Source organism: Cavia porcellus, unplaced genomic scaffold (genome assembly GCF_034190915.1).
Source record: "Cavia porcellus strain 051 isolate PalLab524CR breed Dunkin Hartley unplaced genomic scaffold, mCavPor4.1 scaffold_49, whole genome shotgun sequence".
Classification (NCBI taxonomy): domain Eukaryota; kingdom Metazoa; phylum Chordata; class Mammalia; order Rodentia; family Caviidae; genus Cavia; species Cavia porcellus.
The window spans coordinates 2,625,597-2,648,516 of record NW_026947532.1 but is presented as its reverse complement, the minus strand read 5'-3'; the positions used below and the strand labels follow the sequence as shown (position 1 = coordinate 2,648,516).

Here is a 22,920-nt window from a genome sequence, read left to right as displayed (position 1 = left end):
TTCCTCCCTGGAGGTAGCCATGTGTGAGAGCCACGTGGGAGCTTAGGGAACTGAAGACTTCAGTCATGCAGTGTGTGACAAAGCGGTGGACCACTCCTCTAGGAGAAGACTGATATGTCTGTGTTGGCCCCTGGGACTTTTCAGGTCTGGCTCCTCCTCTGCTCCTGGGATTTTGATTGATGTTGCCCTGGTGTTGCACTGCAGGCACAGGCCACTGTGGGGCAGTAGTTAACACTGTGCTCTATGGAGTATGTCCACCTGTGTGAACATACCATCATTAGGGAGCAGGAACCAAAAAGATTCTTAGCAAACCTCTGGCAGACCCAACTCTCCTAAGACAGGACCCCATGGTCTCCATTAGACTGTAGACTTCTCTCTCAGAGAAAGCTTCTTCTGTAAGGGCTCCAAGTGGCACCCTGATACCAGAGTTCAACTGCCCAGTGCACAGGTGGAGGCCTCCAAGCTCCCTGAGCAACACTCAGAAGAGGGAGCCCAGTGGTCAGGGTACAGCTTCTCCCCAGCTGCTGCTGGGCTGTGGTGGGACTGACTGTCCCCCTTACTGTCCTCTTACTGCCTCTTACTGTCCCCCCAGACTCCTCTCATCCCAGACTCTGAAGGCTCCCTTCCTGCTCACCCATGGGGAGCAGGCAGCCAGTGCCACCCACGCCCTCACCCTCCCTGCCCACGTCTGTTCAGGAAGGGATGGTAAGAATACTCTGCCACCTGGAGCCATGCTGGTCTCCCCCAAAGAAGGCTTCGGTCTCGGTCTGCCTAGAGCACGGGGATCCAATTCGAAGACAGAAATGACCAAAGGTGAGATGGACTCTGCCAGGCCTCACCCACCTCTCCCCGCTGTTCCTTCTGGGCCAGTCTGAGGGAGTACCCACCCACGGGTCAGGGGAAAGGACACAGACCATTGCTTCTTTCTCCCAGACCAGGTTCTGAAGGTGGTCATGCCTGAGCGGGACACTTCCCTTTCCATTACAAGGGGTGCCAATCCCACCCTGCTGGCCTCACACCCTGGCCTGCTGCCTCTTTTTCTCTTCGTAGCACCAGATGTGTCCCGCTAATGCTTCTCTGAGTGTCCCAGGGAGTGAGCCAGTTCCCTGGTTGGATCCACTCTATCCAATGCCAAGCTTGTCACTGAGGCAGCTGGCGGGCAGGCATGGAGCACAGAAATCCAGCCAGGTCTTCATGGGGAAAGGTGGGGAGACGACACAGGAGCCAGAGCGCTGGAAAGGAAGATAGCCACGCAGCACAGGGGGACCCGGGCCTGGGTACCCCTCTGGCGTCTTGTGGGGATGTATAGTGGGGCTGGGTGCTGTGCTTAGCCTGGGACCATGGGAAGCTGTAGGGCCTCCCCCACTGGTGGAGATGGGAGCTGAGTGTGGGGGACCTGTCAGAGCTTGGGCTGGTCCAGTCCCTGGGATAGAGCACCAGGAGCCCCTGTCGTTCTCCTGCTTCCTGTTTGGGAGCCGCTGTCCTTCCCATTCTGATAACATTCTCTCTGGGATAAGGTTTCCCTGGAGGAAGTCAAAGAGCTCTCAGGAAGCTGATTACGCCACTCACCATCCATCCATTCACCTCCATCCAAATGCAACAGTGCGCTCAGCTCTGTGGTGAAGGTTAGGGAGACTGTGCGGGTCAGGGGGTGGGGTCCAGCCCTGTGGGCCTCCAGCATGGGGATAAAGAGCAAGGGGAGACCAGGAGTGCAGAGCGACATGGGGACCATGCAGCTGCTCCTGCTCACTGCAGGGCTGGGCCTGCTGTCCGTGATGCAAGCTGAGAGCCCCCCTCTGACCCCTGCTCTTGCTAATGAGGTGACTGGCCTGGGGGAGGGAGTTGGGCAGGGGCTCAGGTTTCTGGGGTCAGGTGCCTCGATGGCTGAGAACTTTGGGACCACTGATTGGAGCCACGAGTAGGTGTCACTGGGGTGCCTGTGCCATGACCTTGTGTTTGTGATGCAGAGGTGCATCCAGAAGTCTCCAAAGACAGCACACTATCCTGCTGTGCCCTAGCAAGGCACAGAGAGAGCCGGTTCCTCCAGCAACAAATCCCACTCCTGGGCCACTCATCCTGACCCTAGGGCCTCCCCTTGGAAGCCCCAAGTCGTCCTCTGCCTTTTCTGGGGGTGACCAGTTGCTGGACATACTCTTGGTCACATGGACTTGGGGACCCTGGATCTCCTCTCTGTCCTTCCATCCCAAACCCCTAGTCTGGATCCTCCTTATTCCCCTCACCCAGGGTCTGTGGCCAGATATCCCAGGAGTCACGTTCAAGGGTCCTGTGACCTGCAGAGGTTGCAGGCACAGAGCCAGCTCTCACTGCTGTTACTTGCAGGAGAACGCTGGTGAGTCCAGTGGTTAGAGCCCTGGGCATCTGAAAGAGGAGGAGGCAGGGACTGGGCTCCAGGGCTGGCAGCGGCCAGCAGCAGTGATTAATTTGACCAGAATCCTGCGCCAGCTCTGTCTTTTCTACCTGCTATCACTGTCCTGTCCTTTCGTCTCTTGCACCTCAACACAAAGGTTCTACCCCATCCAGCCTTTTGGTGACTTCCCAGCTCCCTCTTGGTGGCCACTGCAGAGTCCCTAACCAGAGCCCATCCAAGAGATTAGCTTCCCAGGAGGGTCTCTATCCCTGCCACCTGGGCTGACCCGCTGCTGATGGAGAGGGGCCTTGCTGTGACCAGGTCCCTGGTGATCTGCTCCCCAGCCTGCTCTGGGGCCCTAAGCCAAGCCCTCTCCTGCCTCTGCCTCCACTTTGGCCTGGGTCCCCTTTACTTGGTTCCCTCTATCCCTGCAGCTCTGCTCAAGGGTGGCTTTCCTCTTCTAGCTTCTTGGGCACTGGTTTATAATCGGCTGGGCAGGAAACATGCCCATTCCCGCAAAGAAGAAGGCCAGCCCGCTGCCGCCCTTCTGGTTCGCCAGGAACAACCTGAATAAGCTGGAGTTCAGGATGAACATCAAGTGAGTGTGCGGCCCGCAGGAGCCCTGCTCTGTGGCTGGCTGTGTGATCCCCACCTGACCCGCGTCTTCCACACAGTCCCTGAGCTTAGCCTGTTACCCTGCCTGGAATATGCCGCGCTCTCTTTGTCTCAGCAACGTTCTGGGTCATGATGCTCTTGCTGACCAGGAGCTCAGCACAGGGGCCCTGAGGTGCCCTTGGCCAGATTCCGTGACCGAGCTTTCCAGCCCAGCGCTACTTGCTCCTGGAGAAGCCTTGAGAGGGTGCCAGGCTTGTTTCCATGCTGAGAGAGCCTTAGGGTCCTTTAGGATTTTGCTGTGAATTTCAGAGTCTGTAAGAAGCCCGGGCTGGGGTGTAGGCAGATCCAGGACTTTGAGATGCATTAGGAGAAACACCCGGAGATGCAGGGCAGGACCTGGCCTCCTTCGTATGGGCTGGTGCCAATCTGCTCTGAATTCATGGTGTGGACCATTGTCATCAGCTCTGCACCTGCCTGGCTTCTCCCCTGCTGGGGTCACTGAGAGCCCAGGGGACAAATGAGGGGGCCCATGACAAGCCATCTCCTTGGGGCTGTGGTCAGCTGTTGTAAAGCCATACTAAGCAGGAGTTCCTGGTCATGTCCACCAGCCTAGCATAGGAGCATTCACAAAGCTTCAGGGACACCGACCTGGGCTCCTTGAGGTCAAGCTTGAGCCTATAAGGCATCAGGTCAGAATAGTCACAGCTGCTGAAAGGGCCTCACGTGCCCAGAGTAGAGACACTCTGGTCCCATTTCAGGTCTCTTTTGGCAGCCCGGATTGGTTTGAGGGCACAAACTTGGGCACATTGTTGAAGAATACTGGCTGATTTCCAGTAGCATACATTGGGAAAGAGTTGGGGACTGAGCTGACAACTGGGGGTCCCCGTGGGTGTCACGAGGAAAGGCTTGGGCAGGTGTCTGGGCCAAGAACCATGCTCAGATTCTGTGTTCCAGGAAGCCCATTGGATGTGTTCAGTTCAAGCTGCCCCTAGATGAAGTCAGCGGAACCCCTGGACACTACCAGGCCTGTAAGTGGCCAGTTACACTCTCGTTCTCCAGTAGATCCTACAGAGAGTGACCTGATGGCCACAGCACATGTCATCCACAGGGTCAGGACATTTGGTGATCATCAGTTTCCTGCCAAAGAGAAAGAGCCATGCCATTGCCTACTACGAGGGCAAGGTGGTGCAGACCAGATACAAGATGTCAATGCTGATGGGTGCGTTCGAGGAGCTGGCTGGGGACCCCACAGGGTGCTCTGGGCTTCTGGTGGGCAAGGGGTTCGTCAGCTCTCCACCTCTCTCACCCTCAGCTCTCCAGTTGTCAAGCCCAATCCTGGGGCTCTGTCTTCTCACAGGGCACCCAACCCAACCCTCTCTCTCCTCTTCCCGTGGCTCAGCCTCTCTCTTTCCTCCCCACTTAGCGGCGTGGTCATACTCTGACCAGGGCACTTGCTGGGGCCTCTCGGCTCCAGGGACACTGGGCAGAGTTTGGAGAAGTGTGTTATTGTCATGCGGGCATGGGTGGTGTCTCTGCCTCTGGCGGGTGGAGGCCTGAGTGTCACCCAGTCCTGCAGGTCACGTCGCCCTGAGAAGGTACCCTGCTCAAAGGTGGGCTGAGATCAGATGGGGACTTTGACTCCACGGCCAGCACCGTTCCCCCAGGTCCTCAGACTCCCAGCTCTTTCTTAAGGCTTTTAGCGTGGAGTTCTTAACATTTGTGCTCCCAGGAGCTCCCTGGGCGCTGTTCTCTTGGCTGTCTGCTCCCTCTGGCCCAGCACTCTCTGCCTGTTCTCCCCGCCTCTGCTTGCTGCCCCCTTCTGGCCATCCCTGACTGCAGCCCTCAAGGAAGCTCAAGGCCCACAGAGCCTACAACTCCTGCTGGAGGGCTTGGAATACAATGGGAAGGCGAGCTGAGAAAGGCCCACTACTGTCGATGGACCCCGTTTTATAGTGTGATCATGGACTTCAGGGGCCCTAGGTGCTGCCCTGTCTTTCTCAGGTTTCCCCACGTCACATCTTCCATCCTTCCTGGCTTAGTCACTTTATTATCTCTGGGACACAACTCCTGAGGCTCATAAATTAAAGGAATAGAGGTGGCCTTGGCTGACAGCTGGCAGAAGTTTCAGCTGTAGCTGGTTGGCTCCAGGGCATGCGGAGGAGGGTGTGGCAGACAGGAAGCAGAGAGTCAGAGGGAGGAGGTGAGACTGACCCTTCCGGGCAATGCCCCAGTGACCACCTCCTGTGACCGAGCTTCACCTCCCAACCCCACATTTAGGTAGACACTCCCCACAGACTAACCCAGGATGTCCTAGGATCATCACCTCCCCAAGGACCCTCTTATGTTAGCACCCCTCTATTCCAAATTCCCTGAGTTCCGGCTCTCCTTTGGGCCACTTTAATTCCAGCGTAGGAAAGCCTCCCCTGCATATAATGCCCATATGGCCATGGCCAGCCTTCAGCAGGATCTGGACGTGAAGAGCGTGCTGCCTCTGAGGACTGGCCCAGGGTCAGATTTTCAGATCGGGTCCCCGCAGGGAGAGGCTGAGGCCAGAGAGGGCTACACGGGGCCCTGAAGGAATGGAGGGTTCACAGCAGGACATTTTCTCTGCAGAACAAGCTTTCTTCGCAGAGCAAGGGAAAGGTTTTATGAGTCAGGCTGGATGGTGAAACCCTGCTCTGGGGGTGCTGTGGGCTGACCACTAACCTTCCTGTCCTCTGCTTCCTGCCCAGCCATTGGATCAGGCTTATCCATCACAGAGGAGCTGGACCTGGAGGGGCCGGGTTCTCCAAGCCCATGATTCACCCATGCAGGAAACCCAGCACCTCTTCTGTGTTCTGAGCAGGGGTGGGTGGGGCCTCAGAGCCACCCATGGAGTTGTTGGTTTCCCAGGAGGCCCATCCACCCTGCATGAAGGTGCCTACCCGGTCCACCATCTCAGAGAGTTTGGGCTTGGCATGGGGGCTGTGGTTCATCTCTGGGTGCCCTGGGACATCAGGCTTGAATCTTCCCTATGTCACGAGGCCGCTGGGGAGCTCAAGACACCAGCCTGGAGGGATGGCCCTCCTAAACTCCTCCTCACCCCCACACTGACTGGGGGCCCTGTCTTTGCACCCCCACCTTCAGGCCGCACCCTGGATGAAGACCTAGAGGCTAAGCAGATCTTTGAGGACCTTATGGATGAGAAAGAGCTGAACGGAACTGTCATCTTCCCAGCCGTTGCTGGTAACAACATTTCCCTTCCTTTCCCCTCCTTTGGTCTGTAACTTCCGCTCATCTGGCTGTGCATCCTTAGGGTTTCTTTCCTCATGGGAAGTGGCGACCTCACAGCACCCCTTGTCTCTCTCTGGGCCTGCAGAAACCTGTGTGCTGGCCAAACAGTCCTAGGGCCCCAGAAACCACCAGAGATGAAGAGCTGGGATCACGCTGCCCCCTGCTGGCTGCAGGCAAAACTTCCCGGAGCTGGAGGAACCTTTCAATAAAACTTTCATTCTCTTCACAATAAAGCAATATATATGTCCTCTTGCTACAAGTGTCGCACGGGTCTCATGTGACAGCTTTAATCATGTGTGGGAGGACACTTGTGTATGATCACGATGATTAGGAAGGGAGGGATTTGCATCACAGGTCTCACAGGACAGCAGCGGGCAAGCAGGGAAGGGAAGAGAGGCCCTTGGTGAGGGGGCGTGTGACAGGAGGACAGGGAACACCAAGGCAGGGTCAGTTAGCACGGGTGCTTCCAGAGCCCTGGGCTCGGGCTGGGCCCAAGTGGTCTGTCACCAGGACCTGGATCCTGCGTGGTCCACATGTGGGAGCCCACAGAGGAGGGCAGGGTCGGCTCTTGGCATATGGAAGATGAGGTTTCCCGGGGAGGCCTTTACTATCTCTAGGAATTAGGCAACCTGGGAGGGCCAGGCCCTCCCGGAGTAGAGAGGCCCAGACGTTAGGGTGAATGGAGAAAATAGAAGAACATAAAATTCACATTGCCAAGTCCAGACGCTAAGGAGAGAAATCGATCCACCTCTCTGGAGCAGAAGTCCCAGTGCCTACATAGATTATACCTTTCCTCTGGCCCCAGTTACTCACATGCAAAGTACACTCAGCCTTCCCAGGGCTACTCCCTCCCGCCTCACGGAACCAGGAGGCCCTGGCTGACTGACTTGGGGTCAGTGTGCGGACCATGTTTCTGGGGTGCAGACTCAGCCGGCCAGAGACTTATGCAGTGGAGAGGCAGCTTATTTCCCTCCCAGAGGCCCTTGGCGGTGGGGGACACCAGCAAGGCAGCCGTAGTAAATGTGCTCACTTTAGGGGAAAGAGTGAAGGACCCCAAGGGGGCCAGGCACCCTCCAAGATAAGCACCTGCATGGGGCAGGCTGGGAGATGGGGCCCTACTCTTGAGGGACAGGGTGGAGGGGCACAGATCCGTGATGTTCACTGTGCTGTTCCTTCCAGGTGTCCCCCACGAAGGGACAGGGGCAGGTGTCCCTGAAGTAGGCCACACCTGTCTGGGTGGGAGGGGCGATGGGAAGATTCCCCGTGAAGCCTCAGGAAGACAGAGCCACCTACACGCTGTCAGCTTCGCAGGAGACTCCGCACCCAGTGAGACTCAGATACTCCCCTTTTGTGCACTGACACTAGGCAGAGCAGTAAAGTTTGAGGTCCTCCCAGCCATGTGATCCTGGGGTGGACGCCAGGCCTGGTGCCTGGTCATTGCTGGGCAACGGCATCTCCTGGAAGGAGTCTCTGGGCTCTGCCCCACTGACTGACTCAGAACGTTAAAGTGAGCAGGTGTGTAGTTGGGAGGGCATTCAGAGAAGATTGCACTGGAAGGTTCTGGAAGAAGGAGCTTGGCACCATTACTGGGCTCACCTCGGCCTGGACACAGGGACGGGAATGCTGGGGAGGAACGGGATTTTCCAGGGAAACAAGCACGGAGGGCAAGCTTCCTGGGTGTGGAGACCCACAGGCGTCCCCATGATCAGACATCTTTCCTGGTGTCCTATGTCTTACATAAATTGTGTGTTGATGACACAATCCAACACAGTGGTCCCTGGACTGCTACGTGAGAGGCAGGACCTAAGATGCAGTCCCAACAGGGAGAGCAGCCTGCCAAGCAAGGCCCCAGGGAGCGGCTTGCACCTGGGAACAGGGTAGTAGGAACTTAGGGGGCAGTGGTTGGATAGCATGTAAGGTATGGGTGAATTGGGCTTTGTGGGCTGCCCGTTGGTTGGCTAATTTGAATTATTTTAGGGCCAAGGAACTTCTGGGCATAGACACCTTTTTCAGTTGCTAGGTGGTACCTGACCATGGGCTCATGACCATGGCCCCAGACTGTGGACACAGACAGGGGCAGCAGTGGATGCTGGACTGATTGGTGGCCCAGGGCAGGGATTGGGTAGCTCCCTGCCAGGCCCTCGAGCCTCAGTGAAGGCATCACGTCAGGGCTCCTGTTCTGTTCTGTTCTGTTCTGTTCTGTTCTGTTCTGTTCTGACTGGGCTCTGCCTTCTGTATCTCACAAATGGATTTTGGTTCTGGTGAAGTTTCTGAGGCTCTGCCTTACAACAGGTCCCTGATCCCCATGCCTGGAGCCGAATCCCACCAGCTGGGCTCTGAGGTCAGCTTCAGAAGGACAGTGACAATGTGCCCACCAAGTGCCCAGGTTTCTGTATGCTCTTCAGACATCACAAAGATCCCATAAAGCCACTGGGGCTCAAGAGGTGTCCTAATCCCCATGCGGACTCCTAGGGGAAGACAGCATGGGCAGAGTCCAGGCCATGGCCACAGCTTAGGTAACTGTGCCATCTGGGTGGGACAGCGGACATCACTGAGCGCAGAGGGCAGGGCAAGCAGGGGCTCACCCCCAAAGAGAGGGATGCTGAGACAGCTCAAAGGTCAGAGCTTCCTGACCTTTGGGGGAGCAGGACGTAGGCCCTTGGAAGATGCCGGCCAGAGATGGCCCCCTTAGCCACATCTGAGATGCAGCACCTGGCACAAGGGTGATTTGGGAAGAGGAGGTGTCTCTCAGAAGATGAGGCGAAGAAAGAGAAGCAAGCATGTGCTTCCAATGTGAAAATGAAAGAACAGAGGGGACCCACCCGGCTCCAACACTGCCATTCATTCAAACGTCTCAGCTCAAAGACTGGATTCCTTTAAGAGTGACAGCTCTGGGGACTCCTGTAACAGCCTCGGCTTCACAGACCACTTGGAACTGTAGGGCACCTCTTCCTGTGATGGTAAACATCCTGCAGCTGCAGGAGCACCTCACTGTACCCCTCTTTACAGTACCATTGACTTTGAGACCCTACTCACATGTATTATAAATATCAAAATGGAAGGCTATCATGTCTGCTTTAGGTAGATTGTGTATTTTGGTCTGACCATTATGCTTATATCTAGATATCCTGAGTAATCAGTTATGGATTAATAGCTTCCTCCTTGAGACACAAACAGACCCAGACAAAAATATTTACCCAATCTTCCATACCCCTTGAGCATACATACATATGTACTCAAAAGACCTTCCTTAATATAACTCTCTGGTTATTTGTACAATGCATACATGAGCACACAAATCCAAGAAGTGTTTTAATAAACACAAATTCAAACACATGTACTTCTCCTGAAGCATCAAATATCTACACAATTAACCAGCACATTACGAATTTGCAAATATTATGGTTTGTGTTTAGATGTCCCCGACCCCCACAATTTCATGCGGTCATATATCATAGGCAGGGCTTCTCAGAGCTGGTTGGGTCCAGAGTGTGTGATGCTGGGATCAAGGGTGTGTGATTAACAAGTTGGCCCATTGATTGGTTTGGCATCGTTCTAGGCGTGGATGATGGGAAGGCCCGCCCTGGGTGTGAGTGCTACGCACAGCAAGTGTCTCCAGATATTCACTACTTATGCTTCCTGTGTGGACAAAACCACTGTCTTCACTATTTTCTCATTATTGAGACAGATACTCCACACCCACTGAAAGGGAAAAATGCTACAGGAGTTCTCACCTTTTTAAAACTTTGTTCTTTTGAAACTGCCTAGCTCTGTAACTGCTTCATGGCTTTGCAATTATTTTCTTGACTCCTGTAACCACGAAAACGTACTCAAACACGCAGGACATCTGATTGTAAAAAGCTCTACGACCATTAATCTGACCTCATAACTGATGGCCGCACCCTGTTAGCTAATCAGCAGGAATCCCAGGCTCTTCTGTCTCTCCTCATTCTCCCTGCATGTGCATCCCCTAAACACCCTAGACCATCAGAGATCCCACTCAGTGCCTGTCGACATAAAATAAATCTGCCTCCAAATCTTGGGTGTCATTTTGGTGTTTCTGTGTGCTGTAGCACCACAAGTTAAGGGAGGAGAGATTTATTCTGGTTCAGGTTTATAGAGTCTTCAGTGTGTAGTCCATAGTTTCCAAGGCTGGATGGCGTGGCAGAGGAGAAACAGTCTCTGGCATGGCAGGCAGGGAGCCACAGCCATCAAGGGAGGAAGGATGTCTTTGTACACCCATCTAGCACAAACCCACAGTGACCTACCACCTCCCACCTGGCTTCCCCTCGCAACACTACGCTGAGCTATAAACTCATCAGTGGACTAAGCCAGGATCATACATCATCATCAGTATCACAACCCATGACCAGCTGCTCCCAGAAGGCCCACCCATGAGTGCATGAGGATTTGGGGCTCCTCTAGATATGAGTCGTAACAAGCACACACTGCAAAATACAAACAACCTTTCCACCTAAAATGCAAAATCACACCAATTCCACTCTACAGCTGTGCACATTCATCTAACCAGTCCAGGAAAATTAGTCATCATTTTCACCACACACTGCAGCACACACACGAATCCTGAAGATCACAGAGAGAAGCACACTGTCATACAGCTGTCCCAAATACACAAATTCTGATCCTCCATTTCCCGATTGCATAAAATGGGTATGCTGAGGCTTCAGAGAAGAAACAGCACTTCTTCAAAACATGTGCATCCAGCCAAGTGTGGTGACAGATGCTGTAATACCAATGTGTTATTTACTCATGTGAATCTTGTTTATTTCACTAATGAGGATATTTTCAAGTTGTCTCCATTTACCTATAAAGGTCTCAAGATCATCCTTTTTTATAGCTGAGTAGTATTCCATTGTATAGAAATACCACATTTTTTTTCATCCACTCTGCAGTTGATGGGCATCTTGGTAGTTTCCCAGATTTTGCTACCATAAATTGTGCTGCTATGAACATGGGTGCACATGTTTTCAATTTTTCTGGGAAAATACCCAGAAGGGGAATAGCTGGATTGAATAGAACTTCCAATGCTAGTTTTTTGAAGAATCTCCATAGTGATTTCCACAGTAGTTTCACCAGTCTACACTCCCACCAACAGTAGTGCAGTGTTCCTTTTCCCCTGCAGCCTCGCCAACATTTGTTATCAGTTGTTTTCTTGATGGCAGCCATTCTTTCTGGGGTGAGATGAAATCTCAATGCTATTTTAATTGTATTTCTCTAATGATGGTGAACATTTCTCCACATATTTATTTGCCACTTGTATATCTTTGTCTGAGAACTGTGTGTTCATCTCTGATACCCATTTTTGGAGAGGGAGGCTTGATGTTTGAATTTGGGGGGCTTGAGGTTTTTCAGTTCTTTATATGTTCTGGATATAAGTTCTTTGTCTGAGGGATAGTTGGCTAAAATTCTTTCCCATTCTGTGGGTTTTCTTTTTGCTTTGTTGGTGATTTCTTTTGAAGTGCAAATACTTTCTAACAATGTGAGATCCCAGTTGTTGATTCTTTGGAATATTTCTTGTGTGGTTTGAATTTTATTCACGAATTCTCTCCGTACCCCTATGTCTCCAAGGTTTTTACCTATTTTGTCTTCCAGTAGATTTAGTGTTTCTGTTTTAATATTTAGAGATCCTTGATCCATTTAGACTTAGTTTTGTGCATGGTGATAGGCATGGGTCTATTTTTAGTCTTCAGCATGTGGAAAGCCAATTTTTCCAACACCATTTATTAAAGAGGCTATCTTTTTTCCAGTGAACATGTTTAGCCCCTTTGTCAAATACAAAGTGGCTGAGTGTCTTTGTAATAGTGATTGTGTCTTCTAATCTGTTGCATTGATCCTCAGGTCTATTTCTTTACCAGTACCATGCTAATTTTATTACTGTGGCTTTTTAGTATAATTTCAAGTCAGGAATTGAGATGCTTCCTGTTTTGCCTTTGTTGCCCACAATCGCCTTTACTGTTGTAGGTTTCTTCTGTTTCCAGATGAATTTTAGGAATATTTTTTCTAGATCTGTGAGGTATCCAACCAACTAATTTTTAAAAAAAACTCAAACTATGAGTTCATATGATCTCATTCCCAACACACCCCCAAAGACACCTAGAGCAAACCACTTTTGCTCTGGGGATTCTTACTGACCCCAAGGACCCATCAAGCACAAATCACATTTTTAGAAATCACTCCCAGTTTTTCTTGACCCTACAAATAAAAATTAAAGTTTCCTCTCATCCTCATGCACAGTTTTTTTGATAGACAAACACACACAAATAAGCAGTATAATGAAGTTTCCTGAGATAATACCCGCATGGGGTGAAGCTTTGTAATAAAATACACAGTCTCTTCATTGCAAACTCCCTTGAGTCAGCTGATTCTTACCTAATTATGCTTTTGGTTACTGCTAGATTTCTGCAATCACAGTAATACATGCTTACAACTCACCAGTCCTGTAAAAGCATATCACTCAACTTGGAAACTGCTGATGTCACAGACAGACACCACAGCTGGGACAGTTGCCAATATTTTTGCAGCAAACTGTGTAAGTGAAGATAAAGAAACGATTGCTCTGAGGTTCACCCAGTTTTTCAGTGACATCAGCTTCTTTTCTGGGAAGTGGGAGGGTGCTTTATAAATACAAAGAATCTGCAACTGAGAGTGCTGCATCACAGGGGGGCAAGCGACACAAGACACAGGTGTCAAGCCCATGCCACGTCACCGAGTGTCACCCAGCCTCCCAGCCCCATGACCCACAGGATTGGCACCGGAGTCCTGCCCTGCTCGGTACTAGCTCACCTCCCTGGTTAAAACGCTCAACATGGAGTTGGCTTATCTGGGGGGGTCACACAGGTAGTTGTGGGTCCCTGTGTGACATGCGGTTGCCAGCAGCCCAAAGGCAGGCTCAGGGGAAAGTGCAGTACACACTGCAGGTGTGGCTCTGAACCATTGCCTTTGCTTTGGGAAGTGGATTCCACATTCCCTCTCGGCAGTGGTGCACTGCACTGGCCCCTCTGCACCATCCTCGGCAGGTTCACAAGGGTGCTGTGAGGGGCTGGAGGGCAAGGACGTTCCCAGGGTGTGCACAGGTACGCAGGGCAGGATGCACTGTGGAGATCAAAGAAATGGCAGAGCAGGCCCAGCTCCAAGACCTCATAGGCACAGAGTCGCCCTCTCACGGAAATGGGGTGACCAGCTGCCTTGAAGAGAAGCATCTCTGAAATAATGATTCTTGATTTCCAAAATGTCACACCAGAGCTTGGAGTGGCAGCATGCATGTGTAATCCCAGCACTCTGGGAGACTGAGGCAGGAGAGTTGGAAGTTCAAGTTCCTGAGGATGGGGTGCAAAGGCAAGCCAGTAAGAATTAGCTAATCACTTAACCCTGATACTCGCTTCACAAAGATCAACAGCCACAAGCTACGACTAAAGATTAAAACCAAGCATACCACTGGCCCTTGAATGATCTGAAAACAAAATACATAATATTAAGCAAATGGGTTAGACATACAAGCTCAATTATTGCATGGTTTCTCTTATATAAAAAGCACTATATATATTTATATATATACACTATGGTATATATAGTATATATACTACAGTTTATCTAGTATATATATATATATACACACACTATAGTTTATATATAGTATATATATTATACTATTATAGTATATATATATTTTGACATATATATGATAAAAATAGGAAGTAGAGAGTTCAAATTTTTCCCCAAATTATATATTTTGTTGTTTCAAAAACATTTTCTCATATATTCCAATTTGCTTCATTTATGCTAGTACTTTATGTTAGATGGCTATAGAGAAAGTGCTGTGTTGTTATGTTTCTTTTCTTGCAAGAGTCTTTTTGGTTTCTGTCTAGTACTCTGAGTAACTACTATGAAGACAGTGACACACAGTATTGATTGCTGTTACTGTCTTATTTTGTTATATAACTGTGTTTGATTTTTTTCATAAAATAAAAAATAATTACAAAGAACTTTTATCTTCAAGGAAACTGAAGGTAACATTGCCCATTAAAAACCTTCTCATATTCTGTAATTCATAGAGTTGTCCCAGTATGAATTCTCTGATGTTGAATACAACCTGAGAAAATGATCGGAGGCTTTTCCAAAGTCTTTATTGGTAGGGTTTTTATCTAACATGACTTCTGTGGTGGTGTCTAAGATTTAAATACTGACCAAAGACTTTGTCACAGTCTTTACTTTGGTAGGCGGGGCTGTCCAGTATGTATTCTCTGGTGTCCAATAAGCTTTGAACAATATTTACTGGATTTACTGCTTTCTTTACATTGTTAGGGTTTCTTTGAGTGATTAATTCTCTGATGTTCAGTTAGGGTTCAACATTGGCCAAAGGCTTTACTTTACTCTTTACCTTTGTAGTGTGAGTCTTCAGTATGAATTCTCTGGTGCTGAGTAATATTTTTAGACATTGCACAATTTTCATACTTGCTTTGTTTCTCTCCGGTATTGCCTCTCTGTTGCTTAGTAAAGTTCTAGTTTTGCTAAAAGGTTTTGACACATGTTTACCTTTGTAGGGATCTTCATCAGTATGAATTCTCAGGGGTTGTGTTTCTGTCATGTTCTTTATAGTGGTAATGTTTCTCGCCAGGACTGAAAGGGAAAGCTGTACTAAGAAAAATTGTTCTTTTTATGACTCTGTTCTCTTTGAAGCTGCCTAGCTCTGCAGCTGTTTCATGGCTCTGTGACTGCTTTCTTGACCCTTGTAATCATGGGAACATAACCAAATATACAAGATATTTGACTGTACGCACTTGGTGGTTATCAGTCTAGCCTTGTAACTGATGGACCTTAATCCAGCCCTGTGACCAATGACCTCACCCTGCTGGCTAATCAGAAGATCTGCCAGGCTGCCTCTCTCACCTTTGTCACCCCTGCTTATGCCTCATAAAAATACTGCCTCACACACATTTGCTGCCTGGCTTTGGTTGGAAATTATTCCTGCCGGGACCACTGGTGTAAAATAAGGCTGTTCACTGCCTCCTGAGTTCCGTGGGTGCCACCCCTGTCCCAGATTCAATTTTGCTGCAAGAGTATAAATTACCTGGTGTGAATAGGGGTTGAGAAACATTAAAAGCTTTGCCACAATCTGTACATTTATAGGATTTCTTTCTAGTATGAATTCTCTGATCTTGATTAAAGATAGAGTCCTCAGCAAAGACATTTTCCATGTCTTATGTACTTATAAAGCTTCTGTCTGACATGTAGTCTTGTAGATAGTGATTTTTGAGCACTGACCAAAGATTTCTCATGTTTATCACATTTGCAAGTGTTCTCTGGAGAATGAATACGCTGATGTTTACTAGGATTTCAGCGTTGGAGGAGGATTTCATGAATTTAATTACACTGATATGTTTTCTGCCCAATTCAAATAGCCTGATAATTATGTAGGGTAACACTCTCACCAAAAACCTTCCCATTTTCATTACATAGGTCATATCTATATCTGGCTTTGATAATTATTGTACTTATAAAAATTGTTTGTTTTATATTTTAGCACAGGAAATGCATATCTGCTATTTGTGGAACTTCCCATAAAAGAAATTCCAAATTGATCACATGTAGAACTTTGTTCATTATTTTCCAGCTCTTGTCTGCCGAAATGTTTGAATAACAATTTTTCTCAGCTATATTTGAAAGTTGTTCAAGTAATTAATTGAATCATGGACTACACCCACTTTTGACTTTCCCAAATTTCCACTGAGAGAAAAGTCATTTAATGATTTGATGTGAATGCTTATTTATAGAAACATGATCACTGAAAGTGCTGTACAGTCAGATGTTTTCTGAGACGTTATGCGTTTTTGATTCTCTTCAGCAGTGAAGCTTCTGTTCTACATCACTGTCACCCACTGTTTCTGGGCATCCTAAAAAGTCTTCTCACTTTCACATGCATAGCAGGTTCCCCATCTTTCCTTAAGCATGCAGTTCTGGAGAATCAGCCATGGTGGAACCCAGGAGGCTGCAGAAGAAGGCAACTCGCCTGCCCTCTTGGTAAGTGTCTTCCTTGGGCGTGAGCCAGGAGAGCCCCAGTCAGCAGCTTCTGGGACAGAGATCTAAACATGACTTGGGAGGATGACCCTATGCAATACAGCAAATATGGGGGTTTCCTTCCATCTTCTGTTTGAAGGCAAATGGTTTTTGTGCTGTTTGTGATTAATTCATTATGATTAATTTTATTACACTATTCAATATTTTCTTTTGTAATATTCTATCTTTGATTTGATTTCGCTATACCTGATTGAATGGACAACTATTGTGAAGATAATGAGATATACTATGGTACCTAGTACTGGTATCCTGGTAACCTTCTGTGAAGTTCTGGACCAATTTCACTGCATTGGCTTTGTTCTGTCTTGTTCAGTTGTATTTCTGCTACCTTCAAAACTTTTAAAAGGTGAACTTCTGAAGCCACAATTCCCAGATCTTTGATTTAGTGCTGTTTTCAGTGATGTCTTATACTCTGCTCTGCCGGGAAGCCCTGGGTGTGGTGAGAAGCTGTGTACACGGGGCCATCTCTTGCCTCTTCACACTCCATTTTGCCCTGAACATAAAACTACTCTAAATTACAGTCTAAAAAACAATTTTCTAAGGAACAAAGGATAAATTAAAAATTCCATCTTTTACAAAAGTGACCTCCTAGGGGTGGTGGTGTAAGTATTGCTGGGCTGAATGTGTAAATGCTCACACCCAGTGCCTGCCAGAAAAGGGCGAGCTGGGAGCACGGAAGTCACTGTAGGGTCTCATTGTCCCTGGGGCTCTCGGCTTCAGGATGGCAAGGCTGTCTTCTCAGATGCAGAAGCAACATGAATGTGTCTGCCACACCTCACCCCAGCTGCCCCCTCTCCCCTGTGACAATGGCAGGGTGTCCCCCAGCCAGGAGCCCCTCTGCAGGCTGAGGATTCACCTTCCCATGGAGAGTTTGGCTTTTTTAAACACAAAACTCCCAGCGATAAAAGGCATCTCTCCTTAGCAATGTGTTGTCCACATTACTAAGGTGCAGTTTGCTTTGTCTCTTATGAGCACATTCCAGAGTTCTCTCCTCAGCTTTGTACTTTAAACTGGAGAAGAAATCCAGAAATCCTGCCCTGGGGATTTAAACCCCAGTGTCCACAGTGGTTTCTCATGAGACAGAAGTTTGCTCTGGGTTTTGCAGAAGGCTGTGCCTCTCCACCACTCTGGCCCATGCAGTGGCTTCCTCCTTTCATCTACCCAGGAAGGAAAACCAGCCTGAGGGGCTGCAGATGCTGGGGGGAGTGTGGCTCCCCTTCCCCGCCTGTGGGGAATCAGGGTGGCTGGTCCTGGTCTGCCTGGCGAGGCTCAACCCTGGGAGCTCAGTTTCACAGGAAACAACAAGCGAGCACAAGCTTTTCTGAATCCAGCCAAAGGGTGAGTCTCAAGTCCTGCAGAGTCAGGCAGAGATCTTTCAATAGAAAAGCAAGGAAGCCATAAATACAGTGGCAGGGAAGCACATTTTCCTGTCTGTGTGGTTTGCATTGCCAGGAGAAGAGTGAGCAGCTACTCTGGTAACGTGGGGAAAGGCACAGAATCAGTCAGGATGTCCCTCTATGCATGGTGGTGACCTCGGCTGTTGATATCAGGCATGCCTTGATGTGTGAGCTGGACACTCAAGCTATACGAGAAAATCCGATCCGGATCTCAATGTTTTGTAATCCTGCACACACAGAGAGCAGATCGTGTGCACAAACACTTGAGAATCTGAGTTCAGGAAAGACCCAGCTGCCTTGTATGATGCCTAGGAGCTGGGGCTGCTCCCCAGTTAGTGCTCCACAGGAAAATCCCAAACTGAAGGCTGAGCCACACCCAGTGGCCTCCATTTCCCCCTTACTCATTGGTTTTACTCAACTTCTGTCACCTCTACCTCGCCCAGTGGGCCCTGTTACCTAGATCATGCCAGGATGAAAAATAACACAAGCTGGAGGGGACGCTGCCATTGCCCACCAGCTGCATGACCATGGGGAAAGCACCTGTCCCTCAGGGTCACCGTCTTTGCCTGCACGGTGAGAAGGTGGTATTTGCAGCTTCTGCCTACACTAACACACTGTGATATTAAGATGCTTGGGATCAGTGTATTAGAGCCATGGCAGCTTTTGGGGAGCCCGTAGGCACCCAAGGACCTTGTGTTAGAGGAGCTGAGGGAGGAGATACAGGTGGAACTGGGCCTCTGGGGAAGCTCCAGAGGGCATAGTAGGCAGGAGACAAGGGCACAACAGAATGACTGAGCTCCCCGGGAACACTAGAAAGACCTCCCATGAAGGGACCTCTGACCTTGGACACGATACCATAGAGTGGACGTGACCCAACAGGGGAGCAGCAATGCGGGAGTTTGGGTGCCGTGGAAGGTTCTGGGGTTGGGGGTGTGGAGTCACCCCCTCTTTTAAGTAAGAACTGCACAGCAGGGAGATTTTCTGGATGCTGTTCCTACCACAGGGATCCATGGATACAAAATACACACATAGAGACATGCACAGATTAACAGGCATACTGAAGTGCATGCACACATACACGTGCACACACACATGCACAGAGTCACAGATGCATGCACAAGGCACAGATCCACCACTTGCACATGTGCACAGACAGAGGCACACACAGATGCATCTGCATGTACACACACTGAGAAAAACATGCACGTATACACACAGACATACATCAGCTTCCTCACATCGGTGCACAGGAATGAAAAGACCCGATCAAACTTCAGCACGAGGTCTGCGAGCAGCAGGGAGGAGGCTGAATGAGCCGTGGGACGCGACCACTGTCAGAGCTTGGGTCAGCCGTGTCTCCTCAGGGGCCTGGAGCCAGGGAAGGGGAGCAGCCAGGCAGAGGTGGACTTGGGGACACACTAGGAGCCAAATTGGCAGGCTGGTGAAGGGCAGGAATGAGGATGGGGGAAGCCAGAGAGCGAGCACAAGGGGCACTGGAGGGAAAGCAGGAGTCCCGGGCTGCAGGGTGCCGTCCAGCCTCAGGGGGAGGAGTTTGGAAGAGGGCTGGGGGCTGTCCTGTGTTCCAAGGTCTGGGACAAGTGGAGAGGGCAGTGACTTTGCCTTTGATGGGAACTGAGTAATGAGCCTGAGCTGGAGACTGGGGGATCAGGTCAGACCCAGACTCCTGGGGTTGGGGGGGGGGGACAGAGCACAAAGAGCCCTTGTCATGCACCTCCTGGTGCCAGTTCTGGGGCAGGCATTTCCCATGCTGATAACTTTCTCCCTGGGACAAGGAAGGCTCAGAGTGCGATCAAAGGCAGTCAGGGTGGCTAATTACACAAATTAGCACCGTCCACTCACAGAGTCCAAACCAAGCAGTGTAGCCAGCTCTGCGGATGTCAGGAGCCTTTGCCCTGGTGTGGGAGAGTCAGCTCCAGCCCTCAGGGTCCACCACAGCCACAGCAAGTGGATCAGGAGTGGCGTGGACATGGGGACTGTGTGGCTGCTCCTGCTGACCACAGGGCTGAGTCTCTTCCCTGAGGTGCAGGCTGAGCCGCTCCCTCTGGTGCCTGCTGGTTCTGAAGAGGTGACATCTTTGGGGAGGGACGGAGCTGGGACCTGGGTTTCCAAGGAATGGGTGGGGTCTCAGGAATTTTGATCTACCTGAGTGACCAGTGTCCTGCATTTGGGGGTAGGGGTGCCAAGTGGTATCCAGAGGACAGCATGGATTCTTCCTGCCCTCAGGGGGCTGGAAGAGTGGCTTAGGGAGGCCAGCAAAGGAGTTCCTGGTGCGGTCCTGCCAGTCCCGCTGCCCAGAGATGTGCCTGCTCCTCGGTCAGCCGTGGGATCTGGTGATGTTCCTTCCCCCAGTGAAAGGCAGGCGGATGGCCATTTACAAGAAATCATGGATTGCCCCAAGAATTTTCTACTTTAAAAAAAGTGGGTGCTTTTATAACAAAGTTTAAGCTGCTAGTTGATCAGACATCAGCCCAGGCCCTCAAGGATGGCTAACCTGCATGGTTTCACCTCTTCTCTCTCTGACGTCCTCCTCCTGGAAGTTAAGCTGACCTGGTCCTGAACAGTGCCTCGGCATTCTGGGTCCCTCACATGGAAAGTCCAGGTTCTGGGCTCACACGCCCTGACCCTAGGGCCTCCCCATGGTGGCTTTCTCATCACAGGGAGCTGGCCAGCTGCTGGCCATGTTCTTGGCCTGGGGGCTCTGGCCTGGGGGACACTAGCTTCCTTCTCTGTCATTTGCCCTCTAAAACTGTGGTCTGGATCTGCCCTGTCCTCCTCACTAAGGGCTGCACCTGGACTCTCCAGTTCTCACCCAGGACCCCTGGGCTCAGGAGAGTAGTGAGGGACTCAGCACTGTCCAGTGTGGAGGTCACGCATCCGAGGCCCCTGTGACATGCAAGTGCCTGTGTGTGCAAGGTCAGCCTTAAGTTCTACGGTACCAGGAGAACCCTGATGAGTCTGATCCTTAGGGAAGGAGCCACGGACTGGCCTTTTGTGATGGTCCATGTAGGCAGCCTGGTCGCGGTCCTCTGGTGAGCCCACGCTCAGTCGTGTGCAGCCTTGCCGTGTCTCTGTGACTGCTCGCCCCTACCCTGTCCCTGGTGAGGACAGAAATGTCCAAACTGGACCTTTGGGAGACTTTTCCCAGCTCAGCCAGTGCAGGACCCTGGAGTGGTATTGCCCAGGAAGGGTCCTGTCCCTGGCTGTCCAAGGACAGGGTCTGTGCTGTGACCAGGACCCCTCCCAGCCTCTGTAGTCCCAAGCCTGGGTCTCTTTTTTTCCCACTCGCCCTGATTCTGCAACCCAGATAAGGGTGGATCCCTCTTCCTCCCCACCACCTCCAGGTTTTAAGGCCCTGGCAAATAATACGCTGGGCAGGAGACATGCTCACTCCTGTCCAGAAGAAGGCCAGCCCGCTTCCGCCCTTCAGCTTCATCAGGAACAGAATCAATAAGCTGGAGTTCAGGATGACCATCAAGTGGTCTTACTGGGGCCCATTTGCCCTGGGGACATTGGGCAATGTCTAGAGACTTGTGCTGTTGTCATGCTGGAGCAATGGAGCCCCGGCATCTAGAGGGTGGAGGCTGGGGCTCCATTGAACACCCCAGACCCCGAGAGCACCCTACTTCAAAGATCAGCAGTGCCATGCACAGGTCCGGAACCAGACTTCCACCCCACTGAACCGTCAGGCCTCGTCTTGGCTTCTGCCAGTCTCCAGGGCTTCTGCAGCAAGGGCCCCTCGTGGCCTGGAGACTCACGGTTTCCTCCCCATCTAGTCCAGGATTCCCCACCCTCCAGATGTGCCCCATGTTTGGCCACTGCTGTCCTCAGTCCCCTGGGAGGCTCTGGTCCCATAGGTTACCAGCGATCACTGGAGCAGGGGCTCAGGCTGGAGCAGGGTGACATGGACAGGGACACTTGGGATCACATCACTACCCTGAGCCTCAGGGACCCTGAGTGCCACACAGACCCTGGCCAGCACCACCCCCATCTCCCTGTCCTTGATCACATTTCATGTGCTTCTCACTCCTCTGGCTGTCCTGCTTCCGGTGAGGACAAATGTCCACACCTGACAACGCAGGGTGGGGCTCGAGGTGTACAAGATGCCCGGGGCAGGATAGGAGCTGAGGACAGGCGAAGCCAACAGCCTCCTCCTGGGAACCGGGAGTGTCCACAGGGCTCTCTGGGTGGACACGGAGGGAGCTGGGCAGGAAGGCAGAGCTCCCTGGTCACCCCTAGTGACCTGCTGGTGTGCAGGGAGCCTCGGGTAGGATTCAGGGGTGAAAGTCGGGCTGCCATCAGGTGTATGGACTCTGAGTCCATGTCTCCCAAGAGAGGGGCCAGAATCCAGGAGATACACATGGGGACTTCCCTCTCCAGGATGAGCAGCTTCGTGAGGTGGGGGACAGGGGCTGCGGGCTGTAGGGACTGGTTCAGGGTGTGCAGGTCACTGATGAGTATCCCCCCCCCCCTTGCCACCTCCTGTTCGCCCCCCATCATGACTCAGGATGTCATAGCCAGAGAGGCTGGGGAGGCAAGGCAGAGCATCCCTGAGCCCAGGATGTACCCATTTGAGGAGCTCAGCCTCTTACTAGTCTCTGCAGCCAGGTACGACCCCTTTCCCGGGGAGGCTGCAGCAGGTAAGACCAGCTGGGAAGCTGCTCATTGTGTGATGTCTGAGCAAGGCCCACACAGGTCTCCTGCCCGAAGACTCCCCCTTGCAGACTTGTTTGCAGCGAGGTGGGGGTGGGAGGAACTCCAGCACAGCCTGGAGGTGCCTGGGGGACCTGCCATGGTTCCCCAGCCTTAAAGGAGGGCACCCCACCCCTGGCACCCTTTTCCCATCCCACATATCTAGGGGCAGGGTCTGTCTCCTCTCCCCAGCCCTCACCCCATCTGGTCTGCAGGCCGCACTCTGGATGAAAACCTGGACGCTCTGAGGGTCTTTGAAATGTTTGTGGAGGAGAGAAGACTGAAGACAGCAGTCATCACCAACGCTCCCCAGGCTGGTAGAGGAAGAAACTTGTGCTTGCTGCTCCTTCCTTTACCCATGATTTCCCTATAAAATGGTGAGCGCACCCCTCTCCCCCTGCCCCTGTTCTTCCTGGGTCCACAGAGCACTGTGAGCTGAACAGAGATTACTGAGGCATGCGG

At 51.1% G+C, this 22,920-nt stretch overlaps 1 protein-coding gene across 1 annotated transcript; it reads left to right on the top strand.

Moving 5' to 3' along the window:
• The first annotated feature begins 1,730 nt into the window (after positions 1 to 1,730).
• Positions 1,731 to 5,558, top strand: LOC134474968 (lipocalin-1-like). Its single transcript, XM_063244091.1, has 6 exons — positions 1,731 to 1,820; positions 2,833 to 2,966; positions 3,938 to 4,011; positions 4,092 to 4,202; positions 4,823 to 4,890; positions 5,391 to 5,558. The coding sequence occupies exons 1-6, from the start codon at positions 1,731 to 1,733 to the stop codon at positions 5,556 to 5,558; spliced, it is 645 nt and encodes a 214-aa protein (XP_063100161.1).
• The last annotated feature ends 17,362 nt before the right edge of the window (positions 5,559 to 22,920 follow it).